General features: G+C 44.4%; 1 protein-coding gene across 2 annotated transcripts; it reads right to left on the bottom strand.

Annotated features, from left to right (window-relative positions):
- Positions 1-1,060: 1,060 nt before the first annotated feature.
- On the bottom strand, positions 1,061-18,832 carry PSEN2 (presenilin 2). Of its 2 annotated transcripts, none has more exons than XM_027911286.1 (11): positions 18,768-18,832; positions 13,234-13,430; positions 12,270-12,499; positions 11,126-11,267; positions 10,214-10,281; positions 9,200-9,420; positions 8,249-8,347; positions 6,380-6,457; positions 5,243-5,362; positions 4,607-4,725; positions 1,061-2,716 (listed from the first exon to the last, which is right to left on the bottom strand). In XM_027911286.1, the coding sequence occupies exons 2-11, from the start codon at positions 13,375-13,377 to the stop codon at positions 2,561-2,563; spliced, it is 1,377 nt and encodes a 458-aa protein (XP_027767087.1). In that variant the 5' UTR covers positions 13,378-13,430; positions 18,768-18,832; the 3' UTR covers positions 1,061-2,560. The 2 variants fall into 2 exon arrangements, with proteins under 2 accessions (XP_027767087.1, XP_027767094.1); XM_027911293.1 differs by lacking the exon at positions 18,768-18,832 and adding an exon at positions 14,477-14,498.
- Between the last annotated feature and the right edge of the window lie 1,122 nt (positions 18,833-19,954).

A 19,954-nucleotide genomic window follows, 5' to 3' on the forward strand; every position in this document is an offset into this window, starting at 1 on the left:
GTATTGGGATTTCTTCAGGGTGAAAGAGACTGCAGTTCAGCAGAGCATGAAGCAAGTTGAAATTGGTGAGTGAACACAACAGACAGACAAATGTTTTGCTCCTTCAAGTTGCCAGGTCACTGAGTAAGTATCTCATGTAGCAGCCAACTAGTAAGGAGAGTAAATCCTGCCCTCTCCTTTTTCAGAGCTTGGGCCATGCTGCACAACATTAACATCACCGACAAAACTTCGCCTTAGGCACAGCTGAAAATGTCTCCAGAGAAGAGACATCACTCAATGTCATTTTAAAATTGCATGTATGTGTGTATAAACACACACAAACACACGCACACACACACACATATATATATTTGTAGTAAATACATATGAGCTTTTACACAATTATAACCACTCCAGTATATACATGCTGTCACTCACCACATTCTGTTGCACTGACAGAATCTCTTGCTTGGTTACCTTTTGAATTGCTCAGTGAAAGGCCAATCTTTGGCAAGCAGATATCTGCAGAAAGCCACCAGCTCCAGCAGTGATCCTTCAATATTTGAAGGTTCCCCTCCCAGTTTCCTTCAAGTATCAGCTCTGCTTTCATAGAAATAAATTGTTTCTAACAATATGCTACAACCCTGATAAGCCAAGCAGGATTTTTCCTCCAGTACATACAGATATGTCACATCCTCTCTACACCACGCAATGCAAAAAGTGAAATCATGTTTGCCAGTGATTGTAATCCAATTTGGCCCCATAACTTAATTAAAAAGAACAAACACAAACAAACGAATAGAAAAAACAACGCTCACAAAAACTTTAAAAATCAGCAGACAGAACTCTACTGATTTACGTTTCCAAAGGAAATACCTTTTAGTAATAGTTAACCTCTGTCTGCAGTTGTTAAATCCAAACTTTGCAAATGTAAGAAATGAGGACAGAAAACTAACAGAGAGGAAGAATTACTTATTGTCCAGGCTGACACACACACACTCAACTCGTAAAAACCCTTACGTGCTTCTTAAAAATTAGTTTGAATCACCTGCATGATGTCCTTGTTAAATATCAAAGTAGATTAGCTTGAACGAGTCTATTAGAAAAAGGTACTACATTAAAAATGTGTAATTCAAAGCCTTATCTAAAAAGTTTTTTCAGAGATGAAGTTCTGCATCTCTCACTGACATTGCATTATTCACAAAATCTTGTGTTACATATTCTGACATTGATCAGCTGTCATAGAAAAAAAAGCTTGTTTGCATAACAAACACTCAAGTAAAAAGGAAAGGAAAAGTCACAGAACTTGGCTATTACCGAAAAACTCTCAGAGTAGAAATAAAGTTATTTTCAAAGGTGGAGAAAACATAAAGGTTCAGTCAGATCTATATACTTTTTACTGGCACCAAGCACTGATTTTTTTAATGAACTCACTTGACAGTGTGTAACTACTCCTGGAAGTAATATAACAGTAGATTAAAGTTTCCACCCCAATATTGTGATACAAACTATGACAGGATATTTCCAAAAGAGTTCCTTTGACAGTAAATAGCTATTTAAAAATTTGTAACGTAAAAAAAAAAAAATCTTTAAACAGTACAAAAACCTAGGTAAACCAAGTCTCAATCAGTGTAAGAGGGAACCTCTTCATAAAGGGAAGGTAATTCCTCCTCTGGAGTAGCTACAACAACGCACAGAAATGAGATCAGAAACACACACAGTGAGTTACAGGTCTGATTTACTGGAGTTGTTCAGTCATTTCCACCTTAGGGTAATTTGAGGATTCCAGTATGGACTCAGAAAAATATGTAAAAAAAAAAAAAAAAATTAAAATGTTGGGAGGAGAGAGCAGAAAAGTATCTGTTTTCCCACACTGGGGATCAGATGTGCTGGAATGGGCGGCCCCACCTCCAGCAGCTGCTGTGAGGAACGCACCCCACCACTGACACCCTCTTCTAGATCCATCATGGCTCACTATGTCTAACTAAGGTCAGAATGAATAGGCATTTGGGGTAATTTCAACCGATGTTGTGTGCACAGCAGCCAGCTCACGAAGTTCAGCCTCACTGCTCTAGTGCTCACATGCTGCTCTGTTCTGTGCACGTTGCCTGCTATGCTTTTCTAATTACTTGCACCTCATGTTTGCACAACACCTCAAGTGTATGAAGACTCAGAAATTCCACAGCACAGTAAAACTTGTGTGCAATTCCAGGGCTAAAAACACCTTAGCTTCTGGAAGATCAGACCAGATCAGACCCCTCACCTCTCCAGTGTCCCATTCTACATACAGGTTTCTGTGCTCTCAACAGCCACTGTGCACATCAAATAACATAAAAGTAACACTCTGACATCAGCAAGGAGCCAGGCTTTCCAGCAAGGAGCCAGGCTTTTCACCAAGAATCCCGTGAAAAATCTCAGTTTAACACATAACTATTAGATTTTTAGTACACAGCATGTCACAGAATTAGTGTTTTCCTTACAAATATATGGCACTAAGTGTAAAAATTTTATGACCTATTCCAAACAGTGTACCATACTTCACAGCAAAGCTTGAAAAAGAATCCTCTAACTCCCACTTCTTCTAAATATACAGCTGGTGGGAGGCCAGGGTGTCCATGAATGGTCGCACAAGGTTGTCTGTCGAGAAGTAAAAGATCAAGCCAAAGGTGATGGAGATGGGAAGAGCAGGCAGTGCCTTCTTAAAAACAGCCAGTAATAAAAGTGTTAAGCATAAACCCTGCCAGAGAAAAGAGAATAAAAAACACAAGGACATAACAGTAAGATGACCAGAAGCATATCTGCCACCAACAACCCAATATACAGATAATCAGCTATGTGCACTGTACAGCACTGGAGCCTGCCCAAGCTACCCATGGTATGATGTACATTTGCCCACAGCTTCATGTTTCACACCAGTTGGCCAGGTTTTTCCTCAGCAATCTTAGGCACATCTCTCTGCTGAGACAGTGGTATAAACAGCCAATGCTGACACACAGCTGACCCCAAGAGGTTAACTTATTTACAGATTATTTCGCTTTTTGTGCTGTGCCATTATGTACGAAGTACTGATTCAGCACACAAAAGCACTTAAATCCTGGTAAAATGCATACAGAAGCTTCACTAATACACAGCACAATGTACTTATAACATCTTCCCAGTTTACAAGGTCTCTTGGGGTAAAAAAAAAGAAAGAAAAACAAAATAAACCAAACCAACCCAAATATCCACTGCTGTTCTTTTGACTGGATTGATTACTACAAGAGGTGAAATCTGGTTTTATCTCAATAGGAGACCAAGATCTGTTTTTTGGAGCATGTGCGGAAGCTGTTGTACATTTTGAGTAGACAGTAAGGCTAAGCGCATTTAGATACCAATTCCTTCTCTCATCAAAGCCCTTTTTAACTCCTCCATGATGCCAACCTTCAAAGACACTAGGCTCCAAAAATACCCACTAGCTAAAGATCAGCAGACAAAATTTTCTAATTAATTTTTTTAACTGTTTATAGGCTAGAACTTTGTTTACAATCCACCTAAGCCTGTGGCTCTGTTCTTACACTCTCAGGGAACATCTGGCCTACATCTGCTCCTTAGTTCACATCTACCTTTAAAGATATGATTACTGCTGTGGCACTGGAGGTACATTTTTTGGGAACCAGAAAGTCACACAGCAGCAAGATTATGAAACTGCAGAAGGAGACAAGGAATTTCAACAGCATCATAAAAGACACAGACTGGGGCATTTGGCCTCATAGAGACAAGCAAGAACATTTCCCCATTGCTGGACCCCAGGATATGGAGGTGGGTGATCCTATAGGTTTCTCTGACCTGTGGGATAGGAAAGCTACACTCAACATTCTTTATTTAAGGTAGCTCATTTCTAGCTCTCATGCTTTTTGATCCACAGTCTTCACAAGTGAAAGTCACTTTCACTATCCTGAGGATCTAGCTGGGGAAACAGCAGCCCAAGAAAGACACAATAATTGATTTTCTTTTTACCTTATAAAAATCCTGCCTTTCTCATCGTTGGTTTCCATGAGGATGCTGATTAAACAGCAAGTGCATAGTAATCGTTTTCTACCTAGGTGAAAGCTTGACAGTGTGTGGTCATTAGACCTGGCAGGACCAACTCCTTTACCGTATGTTTGTCCTCTGCTTTTACTGATAATTTCCATGGATTTAAGTCTCCTTCCTTTCCATTGTTTCCAGCTCAAATACTAAAATAAGATAGGTCTTCATTCTCTTACTAGCAGCTCCCCTTAGCACAAGGGAGCTAACCTTTTCAACTTCATTTGCTAATCAATGTGGCATTTGTAATATTGACTCTTGTGGCTGATAAAAGTCCCCAGTTGTTTAATGCTGAAGCAAACACACCAACAGTTCAGCTGTAACTGTTTTTCCTGGGGCTGTTTCACCCCCTTCGTCACTTGGCTCTGCTCTGATAAGCCTCTATCACTCAGCTTCAGTGGCTGCTTAAAGCCTGTCTTTATACACAGAGCACTGGGTGGTTTCTCCTAAATATCTAGCATGCTACCTGCAGTGATTTAGCAGTGTTCAGCTGCTGGTACTTCTGGCAACACTGCTGTGCTAAACAGAGTGTAACAGAGCTTTTAAAAGCCTGCTCACTTACTATGAGAATGGCTACAAAGCAGGCAAGCGTAGTATTCCAGTCTCCACTAGCTGTGGCAGCTGCTTTCCCAACAAGCACACTGTAAAATATGAAATCTCCAAGGCCCAGCTTCACACCTCCTGAAAGAAGTGGAAAAAGAAAACAAGTGTTAATTCTGAGCCTCCTGTTTTGCCTCCTCTAGAACAAATTCTTGTCCCCTGGAAAGCAGGTGAAGGTTCCTAGTCCTGGCTACCAGCCTGGACCCGCACATTTCCAAGGAGGCTGAGACTTCCAGCCCCGCCTCCCACTAATTGTTTTTCCTCAGCCTCATTCTCTGAGGTGCTTCCCTGGGCTGCAGTTATAATGTACTGCCTGAGAAAGCACAAGGACAGAGAGGGGACAGGAGGCAAGGGGATCAAGGAACTGTTCAAACTGTCCACATAGGCAAGAGATGTCACTGTAACTACAATCCCAGAACAGATTCTGTGGCAGGAAGAAGTAATACACAGTCAGACTCAACATCTTTGTTGTTCAAACAAGTCACAACTCTTCAAATTAACTGTGATTAGTCCAAACTGTGTAACAGAGCATTAACCACAAAGAGTATAAATGTCAGGCTCTGCCTAAACTGAAAACAAGGTATAAAACTTCCCTTACTTTCCTCCTCCTCGAGCTCCTCTAAAGAAGTGACAGGGCGGGTTGGAATAGGACTCCTCATCTCTGGGATCTGAGAGTCTGTATGTGAAGGGTTCCTGTGGTGTTCTCTCCCATCCTCAGCTTGGTTCCACAAAAATAGGCCAAGAAGAGTAGACCAAAAAAAAAAGAAACACAAGAGGTAGCTACATTTATAACTTGTTTTAGTGCATGAAATCCACACTTCTGTGAAGCTGCCCTGGAATGGTAAGCCCTTTGTTTCTTGGAGGTGTGATCATCAGGACCAGTTCAAGCAGAGACATTTAGTGGCTTTGAGGAAAACACGTGTCATTATTTGTAACAGCTGGAAGGGTACGTGTTCACAGCTTCTCTGGCAGCCACCCAGGAGTTCAGTGGGTTACCAAGCGAGCACGTACACAGACCTAAGCATTGCCCTGCACAGGCTAGAAAGACAAGTAAAGCCAAGTAAAGTTAATATGCATTCCCACATTGTTATACCTTTGGGGTGGAGGTACTCAGGTATTCCCTAACTGGCCATATGACAGAAATGGATGACTAGGAGGACTGCCATTTATGAGAAAAGTCCTGTCCTGATCACACTGACACTGAAGCTGCGTGTTCACATATAAAAAGCTGACACATTTCATTGTTCACAGATTTAATTCCCCCAGCCCCCATTAAAACACCATCTGACAGAGCCCTTAATAGTGCTTTTGGAAGTAGCCAGACAGTGATCCATGATTCTATCTGACAGTTCTTATTTTTCAGAAGCTCATACAAACTCTCCAGTCCACGTCAGTCTGACAGGAGGTTGCTGCTACCACAGAGGCATTTTGTACACCTCAACATGTAGTTTGCACCTGCTCTGGGCCCAGGTTCAAAGCAGGATTGTGGCCCTGCCATTGCTTAGTTTGTTGGCTGCCTTATCCTGAAATAAGCAGCATGTTCAGTTATCAAACCTTTGCATACATTTATTGCTTTAACATTAAAAGGTACTGTCACCTCTGAAATTCTGCAGTTAACAACACTGAAAAAAATGCATCTGTCAGGATTCAGAAGCTTATTTTACTTGCAGTCTAAAACACAGACATTATCTCCATGGGGCAGTGCTCTGTATAGAAGAGGGACATGCAAACAAACCTGCGTCCCACGTCTGCTGACTTGATCCTCTTGCTTCTGTATCTGGCTTTGCCATTCCTACTGTCCACATCATAGCAGCTAGAAGAAAGAGAGAAAGTAACTGGCTGCATAAATCATTGGTCACTATAGCCCAGAGGAAATAAGTATTTAACTGTCCCTAAAAATACAAATCTTTGTCGTTGTAAATGCTTTTAAAACACTCACTCTTGGCTGGTTATCCCAGGCACTGAGAAGGCAAGGTGGGAGAAAATGAAGGCAGTGCATCCATTCAGTTTTTAAGAAGGTCCCAGAGCACAAATAGCTAAGAGCCAGTATAGTCTTCTCTGTGGGTTAAGGAAAGCAAAATTCTAGAACTAGGGTCTTCATCTCCTTTTTTTTTCTTCCAGATTTCTGGCTTTTCTCTTCAAAGAACAGACTTTCCCGGGAAATAATAGCAGTACAAAAGGTAACCAGAGGTTAACTTAATAGCTTACTCATGGTTCTGCTAGAGGTACAGCACACAAGTGAGGGGGGATATGCAGGAGTTGTCACAGTGCTAGTTTTCTCTCTGCCTGTTTGTTTTGTTTCCATCCTGTCAAAATATTGCCTATTTCTGTTTTGGTTCCAATAACAACTGAAGGACACTTGGAAGTTTATTCTTGAGATGGATCCCTAAATTAAAAAGGAATACAAACCATTCTGAAATCAGTGGAAGGAAACTTAAATTATCTGTTTATTTAAGTGTGCATCAGTCTTCCTGTTTTTAGAGAAGCTAAACTAAACAAATTAAGCCAAGGCAAATACAGTGCATGCTTTTCCACTACAAGCTCAGCCAAGGTGATGCTTTTGCATCTAGAGGGAGCCACAGAATGTGGTCTTGCAATGGAGACACTGATGTTCTGCACAAGAACTTCTCATTCAGTATTTATGATTTGCTGAACTGCATTCTCCTTTAGAGAAACTCTTTGTTTGTTCACTAAAGCATGTGAGAGACTTCATCTTGATTGTCTCAGGTCAGTATAACAATCTCCAGTAAAAGGGAGGGCAGATGAAGCCAACTGAGGCTCTTCTTGGAACATATAATAGCGTTTATATAACACTAAATGCTTGGGGGAAAAAAAAATCAGTCAGGTTGTAGGCATCCTCAGCTTAGCACAGAGCATGGAAATACTCATTCATCTTACAAGTGATGTAATGAAAAGTCACTGAAGTCCATGAAGCACCCAAGTCCAGGTCCCATGAGCATTGAGTCTCCTGCATTGACTACCATAACCTCAAGCACATATATACCCTTGTGGATAAGGGCACCAGACACCAGAGTAGTTACACAGTCCAAGAAAACCAGGGAAGAGACGAATGATTTTGTTTGCAAAGCAATACTTGAACAGAGCCCTTTGCAAAGCAGCCACGCAATTAACAATGAAGCAAAGACGTTCTAAGCACTACCATCTGTACAGTGCACAGGGCAAGAGGGGACTGCAGGAAGAATGGAGCCTCGTGATATGTTTAAAGTGTGCCTGTAAAGCTTACCCACAAGGCATAAGTTATTGAGTGAGCATCATCTCACCACAGAACCTTGCAAGCACAACTGCCCACCTTACACACGTTTTTGTATGCAGAAAAAAGGGGCATGTTCTGCACTGTATTCATTGAAGGATAAATCTTCTAAACATTTCAGCTCTAAGTGGCAAATGTGGGCTTCCTTTGGCTAATTAGTTGGCACCATTGTAACTCATAAACAAGGTCACCTAAAATGGTCTGTTCCAAGATATAAATGTGTACCAATCTTAGGGCAAGGAAGTCACTAAAATAGTGCTCTTTGGTTTGACACAGAAATAGTTCATTAGAATTCAATCTAGCTAAAAACATTAACATTCTAATCTTACTCACAGGAATATATTAAGGCAGGGAAAATTGGCTCATTTCTCTCCTGTGCAGTTTCTACCAGCATTCTCAGTGGCCCCTTGGGACAGAGAACAGCCATCAGATCTGCAAAAAGAAAAGGGCCAGTCAATCTTATCCTGAACTATCATATATATTTTACATTCTTTATCTTTAAAAAGCCTTCTCCCCTCAAAATAACATATATCAATATTAACTGCATGATTTCCTGAATGGCAGTTTCCACCACTTTGCCTAACTCTAGCTGTTCTAGTCCCTGAAAATGTTGTTCACTTAAAATACCATCTCCAACCCTTAATGTAATAATAAGAGTTTTCATAGTGCTAATCGTATAAAAAGCCTCTTGAGAATATCACATTATTTCTTTGAAAGCAGATGACAGAATTTCATTGAGGTGTTGAATTTAATTAGAGGAGGAGGAGTGGGGGTACTTCATTCACAATCCATGGCTACATACACTGGCTCTGTGTATCACATGAATGAAGGCCTTTGGTCCAGTACCTCTTTGCCTACTCTCTCTCCTCCATCAGAGCTCTGCCCAAATCTGAATGTTACTTCCTGGATCTCTCTTGTTCTGCAGGTTCTCTTGAAACTTATAACTCATACCAAAATCTGCGATCCCTCGATAACAGTAAACAAAACCTGCAAGACTATCAGGTTGCTACTGATAAAAATCCAACCACCCCTACCAACACCCCTACATGTGTTTCAGTACTTCCCTGACTTGGTGATCCACTCTGAAAGACCGGGTAGGAGTACAGTACCTACACAGCCAAGTTAGCAAGAGATAAGCTAGGGAGTCAACTTAACTGCCCATTTGCCTCTTTCTAAAGCTGGTAGCACCGTAAAGCTGTTTTTTAAATGACATACACAGTCCTGAGATTGCTTCAGAGTGATCTTTCCAGGAGCCACACCTTGACAGTCACAACTCAGACTTACCATAGATGGAGATTGCACCTAGAATCACCCATGCTGACCACTCTGGTAGATATTTAATGAAAACCAATGCCATCAGAGCACTGATCATAATGAGATATGCTTGCTGGAGCTGCAAGGGACCTTTCCAGTGGATGCAAATCATTCCAACAGCTCCAAAATTCCAGATGACTAAGAACAGAGTGGGGTAATCCATGGCCACATTGTAGGTCTTCAATACTTCACTGAAATACAACACAAAAATTCAGCTAAGCAATAAAAGCAACTATCATATAAAGCATCCTACTAGCTGTAGTTAAACAAACAGGACCCCAGCTACACCAGGAGGAAGCAGAATAGAAGCAACTCTCACTCATGAAAGGGGAAACCTGCCCTGTGGCCAATTGCTGCTCTGAGTTCTCTGTTCCTCCTGCATGAGATGGACACCTTGTGTGTGCAGACAAGCACCACACTGCCCTAGTCCCAAGTTCAACAGTGATTCCAAGGGTTTGAGCAGGCAGGATTTCAAGTTTTCACTGTACATTGGCCTGAAGCTACATGACTCTCTACAGCAAAGAAGTCAGGTTGCATGATGCTCACAGTGAAAGATGAAAAGTCTCAACAAGTATCACCCACAAGTTAAAAGTCTGAGATGGGAGCCAAGGGAATGAGCTTGAAACAATGTAGTCTAAGAAAAAGGCAAGACAAATCAGAGAAGCACCTCAGCACATGAAGTTCCTCTCCATTTGCTTCTCACTGTATAATTCAGGGCCTCTATACCACAGTGTTCAGCCTGTTCATTTCATGCTCACAGTATCACTTCCCAGTGATTTTTTACAGTAGGCACTGTAAAATCAGGTACTGCCTAATAAAGACCTCATTTTCCATTTTTTAAAAAAGAAAGCTATCTGATTCTAACAATCCTAAAACCTCCATTTGGAGAAGGGGAGACATTCCTTTCCTTATTCAAGCAGGGGACTTTCTGCAAAGAGGTAAAGGAGCCTGAACTGACAGGTTACCTGCACCGTTCCCACTTACCCAAGATATATGTAGGTAAAGAGGAAGAGCAGCATCAAAGAGGACAGGATCAGCCAGCCGTGGATGAACTGTCAAGGGCAAGAAGAGACAGTGATTGTAGGGGCTGTTACCCCTGCACAAGTCACAGTACTCCAGCCTGACAGCCTCCCTCTGCACTCCTCCTCCCATGCCCAAAGACCCTGCCTTCCCCATGGTCAGCCAGGGAGGAGGGACAGCCAGTTCCTCCCAGTTCTCCCAGACTCCTTCATTTCATATTCTGTGTCTTAGTGGTTTTGTTTGTTCGGGTTTTTTTAAGTCTCTTTCCTATGCATTTCTGTGGGTATCCACACTGGCTCATAGCTTAGGTGAGCACATTCTCTCTGCTTGGTGGGGAGGATGATGGGTTTGCTCAAGGCAAATTCATCTTTGGGACGAGTTTGCAAAGCAGGAATGGCCAGAGCTCAAATGCTAGGCTGGTACCAGATATAACACTTCCCTGGGCACCACAGAACCTGAATGTGCCTTTCCCTCCAACCCTAGTGCTCTTCCACCGGAGCTTCTACAGGCAGGAATAATATCAGTTTCCACAAAGGCTGCCTGAAATGTCTTAAGATAAGGCATTTACAATAAATAGTACAACTTAGTCCATAAGTACAAATGGCAAAACCTTTGGATCAGATGGAGAAAACTCAGACCCGAGAAACACAAAGTAGAAAGCCTCGTTTTTAAGAGCCTGCCATTAGTGACTAAATAACAGCAGAGCACATGCAGGGGCACAGCTCTACCACCACTGACAAAGGCTTCAATTTGATACCTGCTATGACTAAGATGTGGATTAGCCAGTGCAGTGCCTATATTTCTCACTGACATGCAAGGCCCACTTGAACTCAAGCTCAGGAACAGGTGGAAAAGGCTCTGTCATGAATATTTTACCTTGTAGCAGCGGTATTTATAGAGTAGAACTAGGAACACAGTCATTACAATGATGACACTGATCATTATGATGGTGTTCAACACCGAGTTCAAGAGGCGCTGGCCCACAGACGGGGTGTCCTCACTGAAAGGGGTGTAGATCCTGCAGGAGAAAGCAAAAGCCACATAAAGTATACATACTCTTCTAACTAAACACCCCAGATAAAACCAGACCTCTGTGTGTGGGAAAGAAAGGGAGGTAGGACTATCAAGGACACCAAACACGAGATGTGGCCTCTGAAGGGGCTGGGCTCAAGTTAATTATCAACTAAAGATTAGTGGTCTCTATCAAAACCACATTCCTGCAGAGAAGCTGTGGCTGGCAGAGCTCAAAACAAAAAGGCCGAGAGTATAAATGACTTTATTTTAGTACCTGCTCTCCAGGCCATGAATTTTTATTGCATGCTCTGGATCCTCTCCATGATAATTAGAAGGATATATCCCAGGTGCTGTTCTGACAGGGGGGACACCCTTTCTTTCCACACTTGGTAGGAGAGTCTTGGACTCTTTTGCCCCTTCTCATCACCCTGCACCCCTTCCCGCCACCCTGTTTTGTTTCCTTTGGTTCAGTTCAAGGGACCACAGTCCCTGTTTCCCCAACCCAATGCGTGAAGCACAGTGAGAGCTCCAGGAGACAGGCCCTAGGAGTCAGACACAGTCAGCAAGAGCTGGATGGAATTATGTATCCACACCATGAGTCTTCAGGAACCAGAAATATCACCAGGAAATGAGACACTCATCCAAATGAACATGCTATTCCCTGACTGCTGCCAGCCAGTGAGTGAACAGCCTAGGAGTTCAGCCTGGGCCTTTTATGCTGCAAAACAAAGCAGCTCCATTATCACACTGCTCACAGGCCTCTCTCAGGACACCCTAATGACAGTGCTAACGAATCACTGTAATGCAGGTATGGGAAAAACTTACACAGGTGAATGCAGCATACCTTAGTAAGCATTCTGTGTGTTTATAGAGCTGCCTTTACCTGTGTAAAGGTTCCCCCAGCCTGCCAAGGGAGCGCTCTGCGTGCACAGACACGTGTGCACGGAGGTGCGTGTGGAGCTGGGGGTCCCACGAAACTCAGAGGCTGTTTGCAGACCCCACTTACAGCTGCCCGTTTTTCTCCGTATAGAAGCGCACTGACTTTATGGTGGCGACGACAACAATCATACAAAGGGTGACAGGCACAAAGAGCTTGATTACATGCTTTGCTCCATATTTCAGAGTCAGTTCCTCCTCTTCGTTTTCCGGGGCGCTTTCTCTCACTGGAATACCCGAGCCAGACATTTCTCCACCAGCAATATTGTTTGGGCCACGGCTGCTACCTGCTCGCCTCTTCTGAAAAGAAATATTAGCAAACATATAAGATGCTTATTTTCTTTGCGTTCAAAGCTTTATTCCATCATATCTTATGAGGCTGCTGCAGGCCACCACAGTATACCAAATGGGTCCTAATAGAACCTCGTACCAACTAGTTATAAAATACCAACTGAACAACACAATAGAAATTCCAGTGCAGGCAGGTTGCAATGGAGTTTTTAAACCATAACCATGAATATCTAAGGGTCTCTTCAAGTGCAAATATATAGAGGCATACATGAACAGGAAGGGCAAGATGCCCAGAGCTGAAACAGAAGAAATGTCATCTGAGGTGGCATAAGCTTGACAATTTCCTCCCCTTGCCAGCAATGCTGTGCTTGCTTTATCCTGCTGCTTTCCTGGCAGCTGGACTAGATTCTGTTCATTAGTTGCACTGGACCAAAGCAGACAAAGGGTATCTGGCAAAACAAGGCTAAAAAGGATATCCTGCAAGATCATATGAGCATCAGGTCCTGATTAAAAGCCTCTATCCTTACCAAAAGGAAGGAAAAGGGAGGAGTATATATGGAGATAAAAATGGGGAAAAAGTCATAGTGGAGGAAATGGAAACAGGCAGTGCTGCTGCTGGCTGAGAGTGACAACACTGGCCAAAGCCAATCCTAGAGGCCAGTCTGCTAGGAGGGATTGAAGGGTAGCAGGACATCTGTCATCACACTGCATGTCCTCACTCCCCAGGACGGACGCACACCTACCCTGTGTGCCTGCACTTCCCCTGCTTCCGAAGCTTGCAGGCCATCCTGGTAGGAGGGTACTGGAGGGCTCTCTGCAGACATCAGGGATGTTCTCTCATTGCAGGGCTCCTCCTCACTGTCCGAATTGTTCATGAATGTGATCATCGCCGCTTTCCTACTGAGCACTCAGGAGGGGCACAGCCAAGCCCTACTCAAGGCTGAAGGGACAAGCAGAGCAAAGAAAACAGTGAACACCACAGTGCAAACAACAGGAAGTCTGAAAAGGAGGCTTAATTTCAGCAGGGAGGCTGCAGCACGCCACGTAACTCCATCTTCTCCTTACAGCTGATTTAGCCTGCCAACACGTCAGGCATGACAATCCGCTCCGGTAAAGTCACTGTGACTTCTGCAGTCAGGGAGATCAGCAAAATGCAGCACTGAAGAAACCTAGTACTGTTTCTTTGCCACAGCTTTCGCAGTTGCTACCTCTATTTTCCCTCTCCTACCAGTACACCTTGCCTTCCACAAACGAGGTTTCTCAGCACTCAGTGTTTATTTTGCACAGGCCAAACAAAGCTTCACTCAAACACTGGCTGCCTGATAGAAAGCTAAGAGAGCTAAGCTCTTACACAACACTCTGCAAGCATCGGCAAGTAGGAGAACTTTCTCAGTAACCTGGAGCCTCAGCTTTACATAAGCCACTAATCAGGAGTTACATGCTGTCTTCCCTGTTATGACGGTTTATTAACCAGATGAATTTTATAAGCAGTTCTTCTCTTTGCCCATGGACAGGGAGAGGTTTGTGCAGTGAGGAAAAGACCCTTTTCCTTAGGAGAGCCATTTTCGGATTTTTTGTTATGACGTCTTGTGTTTAAAAGCAAAGTTATTTGGATGGGCAAAAACTTGGAGTATAAAAGTGGGGACTAGAAATGTTTGGCCTCTTTTCTCCTTTGGCCGTGCAGAAAAGCAGGCCAAGCAGTGACACAGTCCAAAAAAGAAAGAACAGCTCTCCTTTCTTGACACCAGAGGGAGAAGGTACACTGCCCTGGATACTGCACAGCAGCCTTAAAGTCAGGGTTTCAGGAAGCTTTAAAGGCAAGTGATAGAAAATTCTTTTTAGCATTTATTAAGTCAGCTTAACAAAACAACTGAAGTAATTAAGTCACCTTCTGATTCTCAGCCACCCATCAAAAGCCAAACCATACCTCTAATGCATTCTAAGCTGTAATATCTACAAGAACACCTCTCCTCTACAGTATTTCACCCAAGCTCCTGTGTCTCAGGAAATAGATCCAACTCAGAAGAGGAAGCCGAAGAAGCCACGTGATTTGGACACAGTCACTTAAATCTGAATCACACATTCATAGTCCAGCCAACACACTCTGCTGTCTACCAGCCAGCCTGAGAGGTCAGAGTGGGTACTCTGAGGATCTGTAAGATGTTCTTGCTTCTCACTAAAGAAACTGAAATTTGCTTTGGAGGAAGGAAAGAGAGAGGAGTGGAAGATCCCCCTTTCTTTCACAGCCTCCTCAATGCATCTGGCACCTTCAGGAAATTTTAGAACATCAACTCAGATCTACCCAAGTGAAACATTTTTCAGGCATCTGCTCCTCCCCTGCCTTCTCTTGCTTTTCCATATAATTTTGTTCCTCTTTTGATGATAAAAGTGGTAAAGTTACAGGAAATAAATGCAGGGCTAGCCCTCACAACGGGCCTGTCAGCTTCATAGCAGTCCAACATTCTTACTGAGTGAGCTGCTTAACACTTGCATTTGTGTGCTTACTTCTTTTAGAGACCAAAATCTCCACTCTGGGTGATTAACACACTCTTCCAACTAAGCACACGAGGGCTCCCAGTTTACAGCTGGGATACTAGACTCTGGTTCAGTTATCGGATTTAGGTCTTTAAAGGAGTCAGATATATAAAGTCACTCAGTCATGACATATTTCTGGATCAGGAACAGGGTAAGTTACGCATGCCACAGGATCTGTGACCTATAGAATTTAAATAACTCTAAAACCCTTCTGCCCATGTCAGAGATCAGGGAAGATATAAATGAAGACTTACTCTGATAGCTTGGGACCAATATTTGGGTTTTAACAATCCAATGAAAATACTAAATAACTTTTTCTCCCAGTATTTAAAAAACAAATTTGGACAGAGAAATTCTGCAGAGGATTTAAAAGCGACAGCCAATTAGCCTACTTTCAACACCCTCGTTATACCCACAGGAGGAGTTAAACCAATAGCAAAATGATGGTGCCAACTATTAACCTTCATAATTGCATGGAAAAATAATCTCATGTTGAAACACAGCCAATTTTAAGGAGGTTTTCTGCTATTCTCCCTCAACAAGGATATGGACATGCAAAGATGCAACGATACTTCTGGTCAGCAAGCAGATTCAGGCCTGAACACAGCTTTACTGTCCCTTGTTTACAAGGCTGTGGTTTCAGTGAGGGTTGACACAAACACACCGCAAAAATTTTATAGGAGCTCTTGTGGCAACCAGCCCTCAACAAATCCTCCGACTCTGTACTCCCTGCTGCCTTAAACCGACATACATATGTGGTCCTGCCAAAGGGGTTGTGCCACCACCCTCCATCTCTCTGGTACCAACACCAGGTGCTCATCAGCTATCTAGGACCTTTGAAAAGACAGTAAGGCACCTGTTTTCCTTTGCTTTCACAGAGCCAGGTCCCAGCAGGACTGGCTCCCAGAGTCGCAGTGCCAACACGAGGAAAAGGGAGCAACGTGCCATCCCCCTTCCAGTAGGGTCAAGCCTTACAATGACAAGCCTTCTGCTTGCTCCCAGACAAGCAGCCCACTCTCACCTGAGGTCTGCAACACCTATGGCAGTGCGGCTCTTAGCTAAGCAGCAGCCTTGGAAATACAGTTTATGGAGGCAGGGACATTGGTCCTCCCCCTCTGCCCCACCATGGACCCAGAAGAGATTTCGCCTAATGCCACTGTTTATTCATCAGACCTGCACTTTGAGCTGGCACCAAGGCTGTGCTGGCTGCCAGAGAGAGCTTTGGTTTAAGCAGTCTTTCCTTCAGGGGAAGAAGGACCAGCCTGGTGACTCTAACACATGTACCTCAGCACATGGCAGGGCACCCTTTGGGCTGAGCAGAGCAAAAGAAGAGAAAGCTTCTGCCCTGGGGCTTGCTTGCCAAACAGAAAGGGAGCCGCAGAGCAGCAGGCCACCAAGAAAGGGGTGTTACAGAACCACACTGTTTTCTGGTGTCATTTCACTGGTTAAACTAAGGAAAAAGGCCTCGTGAAGATGACTTCTACCTGTCAAAACTATGCTGGATACCCCATAATGGAAAGCACAAGAACCTTCTTACCCACTCATGCACAGCAAATACGTTTGTGCATACCAGCTGTTTCCTAGGCTGAGCTGAAGTGGGGAAAGAGCAGTTCTGGAATGGAAAACACGGAGCATCAAGACAAGCACACTTCCTTTCTGGTTGAGGCAGCAGAAGGAGCTTCCGGGGTGTGTGTGGGAAATGTGAGCGGTATCTATATCCACAGAAAGCTTTAGAGCATAGTCTACCAAATACATTAAACAAAGAAGTTGAACAACATGGTGCCAGCCTATCATCAAACTCACCCAGTAGGTTGTATCGGGCAAAGTTTTCCTCTTCGCCTCTGTAGATGGGTTCAAACCATCAGATCCCATTCAAAAAATCATGCAACATTTAAGAGCCAAAACACCAAACTGTCAAAACCGTGTGGCAAAAATGAAAGGGGGCAAAAACTAGGTCAGTAGTAAGTGCTGCGTGTAACAGAGTAGCCGGGGTGGGAATACAATTACTCCTGCTTTAAAGCAGCCTTGCCAAGCCTGAAGGAAAGCTGGGGTCACCAATTCTCTCTTTCCACCTCCTTTGTGCAAGGGACCTCTTTCCTCAACTGCGATAAATCAGCTTTACGGGTTTTGATGAAACCGGGCCACTTCACACTAACATTAGATGTAGCCTCAGTTTGCCTTTTATTTTCATGGTGCAAACAACCTAAATTCTTTGCTCTGCATTTCATCTGTCACAAATAATACCAGTACAATATACAGCACAGAACAGCTGCTATAGCTTTCAGAATACTTATCCACTCAAAAGTTAAAACTCCTGCTTATACAATATAAGAAGACAACATTGCTCTCTTTGATGGCAATTAGATGAATTGTTTTCTCTTTGCTATATTTAGATCAAGAGAAAGCTTTGGGATGACACTGATAGCCTGATGTTCTCCTAAGTTTTGGCTCTAGCAATCACTGCTGTTGGTAAATATGAAGAGAAGGAAAAAAACTCTTAAGAAATCTGAAGTGGTAAGGCCAAAATTAGGAGGAAAGATTACCAGGTTCTTGCCAATAAATAAAGCCAGAACAGGCATGCTGCTAAAATGACAAGGGACTTGGAACATACCGTCTAAGTGGCTAAAAGAGAACTTGAAAATACCACTCACTTTCAGCCTCAGATCACAAACAATAAAAACAGGAGAGATGGTACAGGAGGTTGTAAAGATTTGTAGCTTTCTTTCTCCATTTTATCTGAACACTGTTCCCTTTTGTCCCACAAGAAAGACACAACACATAGCCCCAAAGGGCGATTTTGCTGGCAGAGCTGAAATCAGACCCTCCCCAAGAGGGTCAAAAGGATTATTTTGCCAGTATTGAGCCCAAGTACTCTTTTCAGCCAACCCCACATCACAGTATAAAGGCACCACAGCCCTGCAGACCCACCTTCACCAGCAAAACCCCAGAGCCTGGGTCAGACTTCACATGCAGGAGCAGGTCCTCACTTTGGTCCTAATCCTGCCAGGGGCATGGGAGCCAGCAGGCGCTGGAGGTGACACACCGGGGACACTCAAGGACACCTGTGCTGGGGCTGAGTTCCTGCGTCCTACCCGGGTGGCACAGAGCCTGGGAGCCCCTGCTTTCCCCCGAGAGCCACCACGGGCTGCTGGCAGGCAGGGGACACACAGGGACACACCGGGGCTGGCTCTGCTTCCCTGCTCATCCAAGCGCATGGCCGGAGACAGGGACATCACACACCTACATTTAAAAGAAAAAAAACCGCACACGCACCCCCCAGGCAGAGGTTCTGCAGGAGGCCAGAGGAGACCCTGCGCCCGTGCAGATGTTCTGTCTCCCCACATGTCCCTTCTAAGGCTTAAAAAGCTGCTGCCGCTGAAAGTGCGCCCGGGGCACTTCCAAACGAAACCTGGGATGGCAGGTGGGGACGCCACCGCCCAGGAGAGCTAGATGGACGCGTATTTTACGCACGTATATTCAGAAACACACGTGTAAATATATATTTATACATGTACATGTATGAAACACATACCTAAATAAGAATATACGTATACGTACGTGTATATACACACACACACACAGAGATGCGGCGACCCCGGGACCCCGCGCGAACGTCAGGCCCCGGCCCGCGCCGCCCCAGCCGCAGCCCACAGCATTCCCCCCGGGGGCGCATCCGTATCCCCTATCCCCCATCCCCGATCCCGCTCCCGATCCCGCTCCCCCGGCCGGCCCCGCTGTTTACCTGCTCCCGGCCCGGCGCGCGCCCCCCGCCGCTCCCATTGGCTCCGCCGCGCCCCGGCCCCGGCGCCGGCCGCGAGGGACGACCGCGCCCTCCCATTGGCCGCCCGGGCTGTCGCTCCGCCGCTGTCCCCGCCCAAGGGACGGGGTCGACCAATAGGGAGGCGGCTGTCGCTGCCCGGGGAGGTGGCATGTGAGGCGGGGCCGCCATGGAGGGGAGGCTGCGGGCGGTCCCGGGGCTTAGAGTCGGAGGGAATCGTGGGGTGGTTGAGCTTGGAAGGGACCTTAAAGGTCATCCAGTTCCAACCCCCACTGCCATAGGAAGGGACGTCTTCCACCAGGCCTCTAAACCCCATCCAACAGTTGAACACTTCTCAGGGATCGAGCAACCACAAGTTCTCTGGGCAGCCTGTTCCAGTGCCTCACCACCCTCACAGCGAAGAACTTCCTCCTAATACCTGATTTAAAACTGTCCTCTTTGAGTTTTAATCCATTCCCCTTTGTAGTGTCAGTACATACTTTTGTAAAAAGTCCCTCTCTGCCCTTCTTGTAGGCTCCCTTCAGCGGCTGCAAGGCTTAAATGTTTATCAATGCATTCCTTCAGTAAATTTCCATCAGGATCTGCACACTACGCAAGTGTGCAGATCCTGATGGAAATTAAAAGGGATAATAATCAGGTAGAAGTGTGGAGAACTAAATAGAGATGCCAGAGGAAATGGTCAAAGAATGGTTCTGCTGGTGTTGTGTCTGACCTCTGCTCAGTCTACAGATGAGAGGGGCGAAGAAAAGAAAATCACGATTTCACATTATTTGCTACGGGTGTGAGAAGTTTGTATTTTCAGAATGTAAGCTTTTTTGTTGTTTATTTGTTTTAAATTAGCATGATAGTAAGCAAGATAATTCCATAGACAGATGAAACTGCTCTTCAGTCAGCACACAAACCACTCCTGCCTCTGTTCCCATTGCTTTATCAAGCATCAGTCAAGTGAAATTAAAATTCTGGCAGCTCTGTATCACTTGTTCATCATCTGTGGGGGCAGCGACACAAACTGAAGTCATGGCAATTTCCTTCTACTGCTGTTGTCATTTAAGGAAGAACCTCAGGTACTAACACAGGGAGTATTTGCAGCAGAGCTTCACAGTCCTCTTTGCTCCATGCCATTCGTGATGATCTTGCATACAGAAGAAATG

The sequence above is a fragment of the Empidonax traillii genome, unplaced genomic scaffold (genome assembly GCF_003031625.1).
Source record: "Empidonax traillii isolate 1590-97213 ecotype Southwest subspecies unplaced genomic scaffold, ASM303162v1 scaffold31:size1920502, whole genome shotgun sequence".
NCBI classification, from domain to species: Eukaryota; Metazoa; Chordata; class Aves; order Passeriformes; family Tyrannidae; genus Empidonax; species Empidonax traillii.

Excerpts from the sequence above, each read along its gene's own strand:
- PSEN2 (XM_027911286.1), bottom strand. The coding sequence starts at position 13,377 with ATGATCACATTCATGAACAATTCGGACAGTGAGGAGGAGCCCTGCAAT. Across the intron at positions 10,282-11,125 it reads ATAAATACCGCTGCTACAAG|TTCATCCACGGCTGGCTGAT; the intron begins GTAAAATATTCA and ends TGCCCTTGACAG. Across the intron at positions 4,726-5,242 it reads GGAGCTCGAGGAGGAGGAAA|GAGGTGTGAAGCTGGGCCTT; the intron begins GTAAGGGAAGTT and ends CACTTCTTTCAG.